The following is a 14,400-nucleotide window of genomic DNA, read 5'->3' on the forward strand; positions in this document are numbered from 1 at the left end:
GATACAGATGAACGATTTGCCCAAAACATTCGACGAAACACATACACGGGAGATACACAATGACTGGCGCAACTAATGGGTGCCATCATTCTGCGAGTGCATCTATAATACCTAGTATGGTAGATGCTGCAACAAATATCAATACCCAAACACACTGTGGAAGAGAGTTCCATCAGTAAGGGGTGCAAATCGAAATGCTTACTCAGAGACTGGCTGCTGTCCAAAACAGAGCCAAAGTAGCCGGCCTGGCTGGTGGCAGCCCCCTGTGCTGTACTGGACGGTGGCTGTGCAACAGTATTGGGGGCTCCACCGGCCTGCGGAGGTGGCTGCTGCTGGGAAGGTGAGGCTGCCACCACCCCTGGAACCGGCTGCTGCGGAAGCACGGCCGAAGGTGTGGCTTGCGGCACAGGCCCGGCTGGATTGACTGAGGACTGGCTTGACTGGCTAGCAAGACTGCCATTGGGGGACGCGACTCCAGGTCCTGCATGAAGCAGGCACAGATAGACAATCAGTGTGCGAGCTCAATATCTCTATTTTCCCTTAAACCGCCTGGGTACATTGTACACAGATAGCTGCAGGTTTGGTTGCTTTTACAGAGAGGACAAACAACTTTAACGATGTCCATTCCTTGACCTTCACCTGGCAAACTCAACCAGATTCAGCCTTGCATCTTTTGTATTAATGAAAATAATCCATGTAAAGCAAGCTATAGAAGAGCTGCTGAGAGTGGCAAATGATTAAAAAATTTTAATCCAACATGTATTTTAAAACAAAAATGGCTGTGGTTTAGCCCTAATTAAACCTGGAGTGACGCGATAGCTACATCTGGCTGAGTGGAACTCGCTCAGTCGAATTGCAAAGTCGGTCTTCCGCCGCTCCATTTCACTGGGACCGCAGTCGTGGCCTAGTGGTCTGGGCGTCCGCTTCGGCTGCCGGAGGTGGTTGGTTCGAAACCCACCGCCGGACACCCCCAGTAAAAATGGGTACAAGCCACCCCCAGCCCGGCGCCCGGCTTCTTCAGTATGGTGCAACTGTGCGGTATTTTTCCGGGATTTTCAAAGGGGATAATCTGTGTGTTCGATATAGCCAATAATTTGAAATATATGGGTTCAATATATCTGGGCTCGGCCGTAATGTTTAAATATGTAGGTGTTTTTCAACACCAGCAATGACAAACATGGCTCATGAAAGCGAAGGCACAGCAACAAAGAAGACAGAACTGATGCAAAGTAAATATGCAGCTTTGGCTTCAGACTATTACTTACTCATTTGGTACTTAATGCAATTCTCAATGAAGTTGACAATGTACACCACAAACGTACATCTTGCAAAGTTTGCCCAGTGGCAAACGTACAACCCTGGCAATTCTTGCCGTGTTGCAAGGGTGCAATAAAACCTCATCTTCTCATCGCCAATGCAAAGTACACAAAAGGAACAATTTCAATATCCACAAAGTAATAGGCAACCACAGAATACGAGATATTCTGATATGCACAATTAGGTACAAAGCACCCAGCAGAAGGATTGAAAAGCATGAAAACATGAGCCTTTGGATTTGAATTACCTTCCCGATTTCTAGGCTGATCCTTGCTCACCCTAAGGATATCCAAGAACAAGCAGGAAGGTTTTTAGAGTGCATGGAGGATGATATGTCGAACATCCACAAAAACAATCAAAAAGATGTCACTTTCATCACCACCTCCACATTAGCCTCGCATTATTGCATCTTCGCTCCTTTTTTGTTAAAACAGCCAGGAACTGGAGTGATCTATTAAAAGTGGAGAGTTATTCCAGTGATATTCTTCTGGCCTAAGAGAATGTACATCTGTGCTGCCAATAAACAGTTGAAAGTGGTGCCTGTGATCCCCTTTTCGCCTCATGTCTTGCCTCTATTGTGCACTAGTCTAATGATGCAGTGCCGGCTAGCCGGCGGCATTGTAAAATACTATGTAGAATGCGTAAGTTTTACATGTGACAACTCCTGTCCTTTGTCCTCGTCTTTCTGGAAAGCTGAAATATCAACCCATTTAAAATCAATCCATTAAGCATAAGTTTTGCCAGAAATTTAGGTACTTCACTGATCTTAGAAATCCACTTGCCTTGAAATGTTTTTACCGTTTTAACACTTACAACAGTTTACCACACTCAATGTGAGAGTTGCAAGCGGCACAAGACAGACAGATGATAGCACACAATTGCGCAAAATGTTACGAGCAGTGTGTTCAACCATACAGCAGTAAGATTCTCACAACTTATAAGAATCACTGCTGCAGTGAACTGCCTCCAGCCTGGAGTACCTTTTTTCTTTTGATCACACTGTCATCTCACAAGTTCTGTACAGCGATGCAGACACTACGAGCCTGCACCAGCAGCTTCCGTAAGTCCAGTCTCCTGACAGGCAAACGAGTCCACAACGCAGATTTGGAAGCATAAATGCATAACCTTCTACCATTCGAATGGAAAAGTATGAGTTGCCATTACAAGTTATTGTAATTGAAAAACAATGCAAAAGCAAATGACTATGGCTAAAGACTAATACAATTTGAGGCTGTGGCATGGGCAGTGTTAGCACCTGATTTCTCAGAAAAACAACTCACTTGCAGAACCTCCTTCAGAAAGAGGCAAACTTTCTGAACGTCATGCAAGAAATGAAATTTTCTTAACCTTTCACCTAATAATCCATTGAATGACACAGATCTTCCTATTTTGCCCAGTATTCACATGAGTAATGGCAGTAGACTGTACGCTTTAGCAGACCACCCAAAAGTCCCCAATAGCCCCCAACAAAATTCAAACTTTTGCGTTTCAGCTTCAGTTCAGTGCTCACAAGAGCAGGGAGCTGTGTTAGCAAGTCATAGATACATTATTCACAAGTGCACAGCAGTGGAGTAAGTCAAGTAGGCCAGTGATGCTCACAGACCAGTGAGCATACTCTGTCACCTCTTAGCTCCATGTATGGCAAGGGTGAGATCACACTAAAGCGTGCACTATTTCACACTCATGAATGACATAACAATATCAAATCTAAAACTCTGGCAGGCTCAGATGGCTTTTTCCAGAACAATAGACAATGAATATGGATTAACTTCTAGTTAATATACGAGCTTGAAACAATGCTCGAAAGGTAATGGAATAGTATGCGAGGTCCAAAATATCAAAACAGCACATGAGGCTATGAGAGACAGTAAAGTGGAGGGCTCCAGTTAATTTCAATCACCCAGGGTTCTTTGACGTGCAACGACATGGCCTAGTACAAATACTGTTGCATTTAGCCTCTACTAAAATGTGGAGATACGAAGATTAGGGATTCCACTCCCTAAAACGGAGAGAGGCACCCAATTTTTTGTTCCGTGTTTTCTTCCTTGTAATGATATTGAAGACATAAGCATACAAGGATCATCACATGCTACTCGCCTGCGACTGCTAAATATTTTTTTTCTCACTTGTTTAGGTTTCAGTTTCAACAGCCGAGCAATGGCTATGATGTCGTCAAAGGTTTGTAGAGGTCACAAGAAGCATGAGAAAAACTGATATAATCGATGTTTCTTCATTCGTTGTGTTCCGGCTCTTCGGGCAGGCTGACTTCAGCATTGTAGTGAATTAAAATGACAAAGCAAATTTAATATCACAGTTTTCTCATGCTTCATGCCAACGTATACGGACCTTTAATATCATAGCCATAGCTCAGCTGTTTAAAATAAACAGGTCAGAGAAGAAATTCGATTTAGTGGTTGTGAGCGAATACCACACATCAATCCATGTATAGTAATGTCTTACGCATCACTACAAAGAAGAAAATATGTGCGAGAAATTCGGTGTCTATACTGCTTCAACAGTGTAAAAGAGAAGTGAACACTGACAAGTTACGGCAATGAACATGACATGGCACATAAGGTGTGAATTTCCCATTTTTCTACCTGTGCTTGAGGGAGACAGCAGCATTTGCCGGCCATAGGGGTCCGCTGATGATGCCTGTGACGACGTCTGTGCGGGATGATGCTGAATGGTCTGAGACACATGCTGCAAGCCACTTGGACCACATTCGAGCTCACCATACTCATTTTTGACATAGTGGCCATCACCACCCCCGAAAACATCTGTAAATAAAAAAAAAAGAATGATTGCATAAAAAAGGGCATTCAGAGTTCCCTAACACTGAACATCTACACCACAAGTCTCAAGGTTTCTGTTGTCACCTATCCCAAAAGCAGTTGTAGAGTAAATGACCCGAATCAATGATGGTTCTCCAGGTGCCTCACAAAAATTTTCAATAACCATTAAACCCAATGGGCATCAAATGAATAGTAGTTCCCGGATGACCACTAGAATCTCAGCAGTCACTGGCTGTAGGCAGCTTCATGGCCAATTAACAAGGTCGTGAAAATAGAAGTTTTGATGTCAGAATGAAGAGCTATCAAGGATAAGATGGCTGTGATGACAATTCTCCCAAGAAGATTACGATACTCGACATAAAACTGCAAACAGCAACTTCAGATCGTGTTTACGCCTTGTGGAGGTATTCACTGAGGCCACGCTACCAGACGGCATAAGAGTAGTCGCGGCAAGCGCACCATGTTGGTGATCATTTCATGCCAGCTCGTGCAGTGTGACAGTACGTCGTGAGGTACCTGGGCTAAACTGTTAGTGATCCGTGACATCTTTGCACATTGTTAAATATGTCAACATCCACTTTTCTTTGTGGAACGCTTATTGTGCATGAAGTTTGCAGCATAATTCTTCTGTGCCATGATATGACCAAGCTGCCTGTTGCAACTCAGCAGCAAAACTGGCCGGCTGCACCGTACACAAGAATGTACAGGACTTGCAGTTTTTAATATCAGTTGATAACTGACAGCTACCCACGCAGCACACATCGTGGATAAACAGCACACGATTAATAACCCGAATTCCAAAACTCATTTCCATCAGCTGTGGTCCATGAACTGCTGAAGCTGCACAGACAGTGTTCCAGCAGAAAAGCAAAGCATCATAACTTCCTTATTTACGCGACAGAACAGTCGAGCAAATACTGTCATGTGCTTGCCACACGAAAGGCAATCCTAGCAAGAATGTTTTGAAGTTTTGATCGTAGCAACGTAGCACTGCTTCGAATGCACAAGACATGGAATCTAGGCCAGTTCGCAACAACACGATGTGCAGCTATTCCGCTACATTCACTAGTAACACGCAACTTTCAGCAGATAGGGATGACAAGTTATGCTAGCTAAACGAACAGACACATTTAATTATTCACCTCTAAAAAAACAGCACTTCGGCTGTCGGCACCCTCAGCACGACTCTCGGGCTTGCCCGCTTGTCAAGCAATTGCCCCCTCATAGATTTGTATGCTTTAATTCTTTGGCCTGTCGGCAAACTTAAGCCGTGCACAAAACGGGCCTCGGTATCGGTGAGTTCAATGCGCGGCAGCAGTCCTGTCTGTATGTCGCACACCAATACCGTGCCAGCGCCTCCACATTCCTACAGGTCTAGCGTACCCTCAGCAATCCTATAGGTGTAGCGTACCCGCTCTTTTCTGTTTTGTGCAGTTCATGGCGTATCCACTCAGTCACATGGTGTTACGGGTCAAACAAATTATCTGCGACAGGACGCGAAATACAGTCACCTTTCACACATCTCCAGCAATTTAAAGGCTGTGACAGCCGTGCATGCGACCACCAAAAACACGGTGAATGCCGCGCCGGCCACTAGTGCCCCTTGCAGATGACGTCATGTGAATACCTCCCATACCCGGCTATATAGGCAAATGGTCACCTATATGTAAGGTCAGCCATTAAGTTGCGCACCTCTTTTACAAAACAGTTTGCAGCAGGTACTTTTACTTTACAAGCCTGACTCCTATGAACACATTTCAAATTCAGCATGATCATACTGTCGTTTCAATGCCAATGTTCCAACAATATCACAGAAAAATAAAAGTTTTTTGCATGCCCACAAGTTGGCTCGAAGCATGCATGCATATGTTAAGTTGCAAACAGAGGAAGGATAAGTGCACAATTGCATAGGTAGAATATCCAAAGCATCTCTTACCTGAATGTTGGAGAGTCAGACCAGAGAGATCTGGAATTGTGAAAGATGACAAATTGTTAAAGATAAGGATCCAAACACTTAGTAATGGCACGACCATTTGAACGCGGCTACCAAAAACAAAAGATATTTTAAAAGTGTTTTGGGGAGAGAAGATATCCCCCAAAAGAAGGGATCCTGCTTTGAGTCGCACTGCTCTAAAGTTCACTAAAGAAGCAGTGGACAAACGACATCTGAGACAATATGAGCCTCATGACATGAGCGACGCATATGTCACGGCACAACTGAGACTACCGTTACATCTACGGACATGCTCAGCGAGCTGACAAACACAGCGGCTCGCACTCAGTTTGTCATTCTTCTTTCAGTGAGTCACAAAGTGAGCAGAAAGTCAGCCATACCGATGCCAGGAGATACCACCCGCTCGTAATGGTAGGGGTTGACGCAAACACTGTCACACTTCAAGTCGAATGCGTACTGACAGTATTTCACATGCTTCAGCTCGTTCTTGTGGAGGTCCGGCCACCTCCAAATGCGAGCATAAATAACGTGCGGAAATCCTTTCCTTCCTGCGACCTGCGTGGAATACGTGACAACTCATTCACGATGCGCGCAATAGTTCGAGGATGGGAAGAGCACGCTGGATGCCCGAGTACCTTACCTGAAGCCTACCATCTAAAGTTCGCTGTATGGTCACACACTTGCTCGGATGAGCACCATTAGTAGTGATTGCTGTGATGAGGCTGTCAAGTTCGTCTCTTTTCTCCTTTAGCTTTTTAACCAAGCTTTCGATGGCGCGTTTGGCGAAGCTTTCAGATTCACCACCCTGCCTGTGACACATTAAGCTGTGCACGATGCTCAGGCAGGCGTCCGCAGACGTCGGTGCGGCCGTGGGTATCGTTGCCATCGCCGTGAAGCGCACAAGCTGGGTCTGTCGGGTGTCTAGCGAGGGCCCTTAGTCCTGGCTAACACATGAATAAAACACACAAGCAATGCATTGGGTCTAATGCCATTGATGAACAATAACACCGTAGCGACCGCTTCCCTCAGCTTAGCGACACCACGACACTCTGGCCCTCTGGCGGCGAGATCCCCCGAGACTGATGGCGACGGAAGAGCGCACTTCTGCCGATCAAGGGGGTGAGAGGTGTTCATCTGTCAACTTGATGGTAGCGAATGCCACTGAACCCAAAGCGAGATTGTTTTTCACACTAAGCTTTTACACACAACTTGCTCCACATTTGTAACAAATTATTAAGTTCTTGTTTTTTTTAAATATACTAAACTGCAGTTTATTCGAATAACACAATTGATTGCCTTTGGCGTGTAAATTAGGCAAGTCTGGCAACGCTGTTAGATGCTTTGCCAGCTTCAGTTTTCCTTGGCATTTACCCTGCTGATTTTAAGTATCGAGTAATTTGGGATACCGTGTCGAGATCAGGACCTAGCGACGCAGTTTACTTCGCGTATTTGCTCTAAATGTCGACGGTAACAGCAAGCTCAAGAGAAGACGTAACAATGGTTCAGACGCCTCAGAAGACAAAAGATGGGCACGGTACGGTGGCTATGCGCTTTTGAATTTTCGCACTTCTTTGAATTACTGATCAGTTGAAGTTGAACTAAGAAATTACTAAATTACTACATGAAGCACGCTCGGTTATTTCACTTTAATCATGAACTTTAACCCTTCGAAAGATAGCCTAACCAGTACCTTACCGGCTTTAGGCCTAGCGTCTTGATGCTCTTAGGAAATTGCCAGCGTGCGTCCCCTTTCGTGCAGCTGTAAACAAATCATTTATGCCCGCGCTCGTTCGGCACACGGTTGTTCTCGAGCAGCTGCGAATGTGTGCACTTAATGAAAACGCATCCGGGTTAGCTTTTCTGCGGATTGCATAGTGCAGGACGACTTATCAGATGTGAACGGAGTTAAAGAGCATGGGGCAGTGTGTACTGCAGTTTTCTTCTCTGCTGCTTGGAAATATAAGATACCAGGAAAATATGCGTGTAACATGCATGAAATATTTAGTTCAATGACCGGCAGGGTCATTGTGTCAGAGCTGATTCAATGAACTGGGATCGTAGCTTCTTGAAAAGTTGTACGAGTAGCGGTGTCGGCTGCGGAGGCGCAACCGCGTTGCGGTTCGTGAATGTGCAGGACGGCAACCAGGAAAATCGGGGTTTCGTAAAATCTTGCGCTTTGTTTGCAGTTGAAAGGATTTTTTTGGTTTACTAGTTCTGCCGTTTCTGCGTCAATGCGCCGCATTAAATGGCAAGAGAAACCTGTTTCACCCAGAGTTCTTTTCATCGTTCCATTTGTGGACCAGCGTCTTCATTCCGTAATTACTTAATTTGATGATCCCAGCAACAGCTGTAGTATATTTGTTATTGTGGAACTAGTGCTTTTGAAGTTTAGGCTTTTCCCAATTATCTTACTGCATCGGTGTCTGCTTTATGTGCGTTATGCCGGGGAGTTCTCTTTCGACTCGTTATGCGTCTTTTATGCGTCGTTGTGCGGCTTTTTGGCCTTTTAATGAAAAGCAGCATGAGCAGCTAGTCATCAACACGCTTGGAGGTTGGTCGTACCAACTAGGCACAGGTTTATGATGAGACTGCTGATCACTCAGCAACTGCAGCCAAATGCCGTGGTATCTGTAAATAATTGTGTGAGGAATCTGTTTGCATTCTTCAAATTTCTCACAGCCTATGTGCATGTGTATTTTTGTCTGTTGCAAATATTTCTGTTCAAATGTTGAAAATGCATTGCTACACTGAAGTTAAAGCAAGTGCTCCATGCATGACGGACCATCTTACAGTTTGTGGTTATTGTCTGAGAACTTGCAGCTTTTATGCTTTCAGGGCAAGAAGCCAATGGCAAAGTTGAAGAAGCGGATGAAGGTGTCACAACTCCCGGAACAAAGCGCAAGTCCGGGAGCTCCCAGGGCAGCGCTCGCAAAAAGCAAAAAAAGAATAGCATTTCGCCGAAGATGGTGCAACCAAAGAATGCACTTATGCAGCTGAACGAGCTGAAGCCCGGCCTGAAGTATTCTGTCGAATCTCAGGAAGGGCCAGCCCACCAACCTAGCTTCGTCGTCTCCGTGGAAGTCGATGGGCAGCGCTTCACAGGTCGCGGCCAGTCCAAGCAGTTGGCAAAGCACGCCGCCGCGCAGGCCGCTCTGAAGTCGTTCGTCCAGTTTCGCAATGTGCCTGAAGCTTTTTGGGCTATGAGCCGCACAATTGTACGGAGTGGGGACTTCACCAGTGACGAAGTTGAACAGGACGAAGGCATTGGTATTTTCAGCGGGTTCTCTTCAGATGGCAACACCATTGAGGAATTCCACAGGGATCAGCTGAAGCGGTTCTCGGGCGGCAAGGATGGGGACGCAGAGAAAAAGGCAACAAAAGCTGCAGAGGAGGCAGACAAGAAGAACCCCGTGATGCTGCTGAACGAGCTTCAGCCAGGCCTGGAGTACACACTTGTGTCTGAGAATGCGGCAGTGCCTACACAGCGCTTCACCATGGCAGTGACAACAAGCAACGGTGATGTGTATGAAGGGTGCGGCTCCAACAAGAGGTTGGCCAAGGCAGCGGCAGCACGAGCGGCGCTGCTCAAGCTGTACAACATCATGGCCAACCCATCTGGAGTTGTTCAGTGTGGCGAAACTGGTGCTAAGGTGGGCACCCTTCCGCAAGCATTGGCTGATCGACTGGGCAACACTGTCAACGAGACTTTGCAGAAGGTGATGGCTGACCGTGCAGAGAGTGCCAAGTGGAAGGTACTGGCAGGCATCATCATGACCATGCCTGCGTCTGAGGAGGACAAAGAGGAGGACATCAAGGTCCTAACCGTGGCCACAGGCACAAAGTGCATCAATGGCGAGTACATCAGCATGAACGGCGCTGTGCTGCAGGACTGCCATGCTGAGGTTGTGTCCCGGCGTTGTTTCAAAGACTTCCTTTTTGGGCAACTTGAGCTCTGGAAGAACGGCAAGGGAGAGGAATCCATCCTCGAACAAAGGCCAGACAAGCAAGGATTTCGAGTCAAGCCAGACATCAAGTAAGTCAACAACAGGCTGTTCTTTATTGTAGATACGCAGCGGAAGCATGAGCTGTTGTGTTCATGATGATGTGTTTACACGATTACCTTTACACTACATTTACATGTTTGATGCACCTGTCACAGCAGCTTTGCTACATACAGCTTTCATTCCCTTTTATTTATTTTTTTTACTGGCGTTCCAAATGTACTCTTAGGATAATAAGCGTTTCATTTGGCAGAACATTCAAAGATTGCTGAGAGCATTTTCAGTGCTTCATAAAACTTTTAGGATAATAAGCGTTTCATTTGGCAGAACATTCAAAGATTGCTGAGAGCATTTTCAGTGCTTCATAAAACTTTGTTAACGTAGGTCATACAGATGTGAACTTAATTCACTTCTCTGACTCTTTCCTCCAGGTTCCACTTGTACATTAGTACGTCTCCGTGTGGAGATGGTCGCATTTTCTCTCCACATGAGCTGCTGGGCACCTCCGAGCCTCTTCCTGCTGACAGACACCCTAACCGCCGTGTGCGAGGGCTGCTCAGAACAAAGATTGAAGCTGGGGAAGGCACCATTCCGCTCAGGTTTGTCACTTGCTTCTAACTCCTAGCGAGAAGTTTTTGTCTTACTTGTGTGTATGAAAAATTTGATTTTTTTTTTCTTGGCTATCGAAATTGTCACTACAGCAGGCATAGATGGGTTAAAAGTAGGAGAACTTAAATTCGTTCTTCTCGCTTGCCTGTTCAGCGGGAAAAACATTGCTAATTATGCAAAACCCTGTAGTTGTAAAAAATGTTTGTGGCTGTATTAACATGTTGCTTCTACTGAGCAGTTTTGCTTCAACTGCTACAACTCCAGTGTGGAAGTAGTGCTGAAGCGGGGAGTTGAACAGTGCATGTGAAAATGTTTTTATACTAATGTCATATTCCTTCAAGACAAAGCTCACTGGTATTGCTTGGTATGCGTGCGCTTTCGTTGTGCTGCTGCTTTGTTCAATGCGAAGGCTCTGAAATCATCTCCGAGGGAGAGCAAGTTATAAAAAATGTGGAGGGAACTTGAGACTAAATACATACTTGATTGCGAAAACATTATCTGTAATATTTTTATTTTTTAGTTGAACCTTTTTTTTTACTTCCTCTCTAATGACACACCTACTCATTAGCATAAAGTCATAATTCAACACATGTACTAGGTTCACCTTTATTCTCCCAGAAACAATGCGGTTTTGCAGCCTGTCAATTGCGTGCTCACCTCGCAGTCAAAGTCCTGGGTTCAATTCTGTGCACCTTCAGAAGAAATTTTATTTTTCTTTGCCGGGTCAGGAGGTTTGGGATGCCACATTTTCTGGACACCGTGTTTCATTGCCAATGGACCATATCATGCTATCGCATTAATGAAAAGTTTCAAAACAGCTGATTTGCATGTATGTGATTTTGGTCATGTGTGAAGACTTGTTTAATGCAGTGTTTGGCATTTCTGATTCAGAAAGTAGTACCCCTTTTTACTGGTAGGCGTTGCTTTGGATTCAGTCGCCATGAGATTTCACCACTCATAATTTCACCGTGCACTGTAGTCAATTTTTCATTCGTCTTCTATGCATTTAGGTGCCAGTTGCCATTTCTAGTCACAAAAAATTCTTTTTCTGCCTAAATTAGTCCATGTGGGCTTAAAGAAATGCATGTAGTGCTTTGAAATGTAAAGCACCGCCAAGTTTCTACAGGTTTTTAACATACTTTGCCAAGTAAATGAAATAGGAACTTGAGAGACTATTTCATAGCAGCAGATGACAGAAAGACAAAATATAATGATAAGTCAACCTGCATTGCTATGTTTAAAAAATCTGCCAAGCTAACTGCTTTGAGAAATATTTACTGTTTGCTAGCTAACAGCAAAACACGATTTACAATATTAATGTAATACTGATTTCGTCTGAAACAAGGAAGTCACCACTAGGCATGGCATGCCTTTGTGGGAAGTCTCTAGTTCATGTACAACCTTTGCCAAAAGCCTGTGCCATACTGTGGGGCTAGTTATGGATTGCCAGCATTTCATATCTCTTGAAGGTGAGAGGAATGCTCATCATCAACCCTATGGAATTTGGGACGTCTATCGCCACTGCAAGACTTGAAAGCAAACCCTCCCTTGGGTGTCTTTCCTTTTGGCAATAACTGTACAGAGTTGTGTATACAGGCATCTGAAAGGGTACAGAGCCCTATGTAAAGTGCGGTGTTGTGACCTGCCCAGCATTGGGCTTTGCCAGACTTATGCTGCACGCTTTCTGTTTTGCTGAAAGGTGAGGGGATGCTGCGTGCAGAATGGGCCCCGTGCTGCAGACGTGGGATGGAGTGCTGCATGGCCAGCAGCGGCTGCTGACCATGTCGTGCTCAGACAAGCTAGCCCGATGGAATGTGCTGGGCCTACAAGGCTCACTCCTCTCGCTCTTCATTGAGCCCGTGTACCTGGAGAGCGTGGTGCTTGGCTCCTTGTACCACCCAGGACACATGCAGCGCGCCATGTGGGGGCGTCTCGAGGCCCAGCTCTGCCTGGAATCGCAGAGCCCCTTCCAGCTGCACCGGCCACTGCTGGGCGCCATATCGAGCCCCGAGTCTCGACAGGTGTGTGTCGTCAGTTGTGCTATCAGCGAGTTAGCCCTGCTGGGCTGTCGTTGCTTGAAGCGCACTCTAGGGAACCTTGCATGCGTCTCCGGTGCCAGATCAATTCGCTTGTGGGCTAGTGCTTGCAGCAGGCGAGCGTTATCAGGTTTGTGAATGTGCCACTGCTCAATTTCTGCGTGTCTTCAGTTTTCCGGCTGCTGCTCGGCTAGGTGTCTGCAAAAGTCATTCTTCTCATCATTGTCTGAAGAAAAGTGTATATATTTACAAAGGTCGACAGTAATGATGATTGACATGCCCCGGCTGTTTGATGAAATCAGGTCTTCTTCTCCTTTGCCTCTTTCTGCGTAGTTCTGCTAGTACTGCAGACGTTTAATTCGTTGCGGTCTTGTGAAGATGTTCTTGCATTTAGGATCATCATGCTGCTCTAGCTGCAGAGAGATCAAGGTGTAGCCTAAGAACCTGTGTTTACATTGTATGTTTGGCTGATGAGCAAAAAAGTATCTCACTTTATGCCATCATGAACCAAAGTAATCATTGCATCAGTCAATTTAATTGATCAGTGCTTTCCAACCTTTCGATATTCTACTTGACATGAGCTGAAAGCTCCCCTGCACACCTTGTTGTCAGTGGCAACACTGAGGCAGGCTAGAAACGTTTTTTTCGACATGTATTGAATTTCGCTTTTTTATGAGTGTGGTGGTGTCACAAGATAGCACGGCTTATTGAAAAGCGTTGCACGTACATCCACTGTCGTAAGTGTATGGAATGCCACTTTAGCAAATCATCCACGGTGTACAGCTTGAGCTTTGTTTTTATGGTGTAGTTTTTTACATGCGCGCTCAGTTACTCTCGTTGTATATATTCCATGCTGCATGCTAAGACAGATGAAAAAGAAGATGAAAGTTCTTTTGCTAATGCAGTACAGCCGAACCTCGATATAACAAAGTCATACTTGCAGCCAAAAAATTTGTCACGGATTTTGTTAAGATTCCTATGCTGCAGCAGTCCTAATAAAGTTATATTCTTGAATACTCCTGGTAGATGGCACGTTGTGATACAATTACGATTTATGATAATTTTGCAGTACAAATTTTAAAAATGTCCCGGCCAGAGAGTGGTTATGGTTCGGGATGATGCAAACAGTTGCTCAGCACGCAGCACATGGCACGAACATGCGAACCGCCAGGCACCTGCCAGCAGCCGCCCAGCAGTGATGATGCTGTTCAAACAGGACTTTTTGGCGACATATCGAGAGAAAAAAAAAGGTTCAAACGAGCGTTTTGTTTTTTTCCGGCCGGAAATAATTGAGCGAAAAGCGGAGGGGTGGTATATTGAGTCCCCAGTACCAAGTGGTGCCCACGCCGATGACAGGTGGCACGCTTCGCCGCACTACAGAAATGGCCCACCACACGTTTCACAGTGGTAGTATGTGCTGCTCTACTGGCTGAAGCCCACTGGCAACATTTGTGCATAAAAGGGTGCCTGCAAATCGTGGTCTGCCTCGGCTAAACTTTTTGTTTTCGTCTTTTAGTAAATGAGGCTCCTGGTACATGCATGCATTGCGCGAGAACTTTGTTAAATCAAAAGTGGGGTAATAAATTACTTTGTTAAATCACGGAAAAAAAATGCATGGCTTTCAATAGAGCAAAGACTGGGGAATTAAAAAAATGCATTACTTTGAAAGTTTTTTTTAAATTGAGGTT

The 14,400-nt window shown here is 45.2% G+C and overlaps 2 protein-coding genes across 5 annotated transcripts in view; one reads left to right on the forward strand and one right to left on the reverse strand.

The window, feature by feature from the left end:
- The window catches only part of Med (Smad/Smad4 homolog Medea), a 48,387-nt gene extending 41,267 nt beyond the window's left edge, over nt 1-7,120 (reverse strand). For 2 of the 4 annotated variants that reach the window (XM_077627219.1, XM_077627217.1), the window contains exons 1-5: nt 6,707-7,120; nt 6,447-6,621; nt 6,049-6,078; nt 3,918-4,097; nt 203-481 (exon numbers count right to left, since the gene is read on the reverse strand). In XM_077627219.1, coding sequence (XP_077483345.1) covers nt 203-481; nt 3,918-4,097; nt 6,049-6,078; nt 6,447-6,621; nt 6,707-6,952 — 910 coding nt within the window. In that variant the 5' untranslated portion in view covers nt 6,953-7,120. The remainder of the gene's footprint in view (nt 1-202; nt 482-3,917; nt 4,098-6,048; nt 6,079-6,446; nt 6,622-6,706) is intronic. The other 2 variants (XM_077627220.1, XM_077627218.1) reach the window with 1 other exon arrangement.
- Nucleotides 7,121-7,205: 85 nt separating this feature from the next.
- Adar (Adenosine deaminase acting on RNA) overlaps nt 7,206-14,400 on the forward strand; it is a 31,296-nt gene continuing 24,101 nt past the window's right edge. Inside the window, exons 1-4 of the mRNA XM_077627221.1 lie at nt 7,206-7,600; nt 8,902-10,099; nt 10,499-10,666; nt 12,397-12,697. Coding sequence (XP_077483347.1) covers nt 7,525-7,600; nt 8,902-10,099; nt 10,499-10,666; nt 12,397-12,697 — 1,743 coding nt within the window. The 5' untranslated portion in view covers nt 7,206-7,524. The remainder of the gene's footprint in view (nt 7,601-8,901; nt 10,100-10,498; nt 10,667-12,396; nt 12,698-14,400) is intronic.

The sequence above is a fragment of the Amblyomma americanum genome, chromosome 6, assembly GCF_052857255.1.
Source record: "Amblyomma americanum isolate KBUSLIRL-KWMA chromosome 6, ASM5285725v1, whole genome shotgun sequence".
Lineage (NCBI taxonomy): Eukaryota > Metazoa > Arthropoda > Arachnida > Ixodida > Ixodidae > Amblyomma > Amblyomma americanum.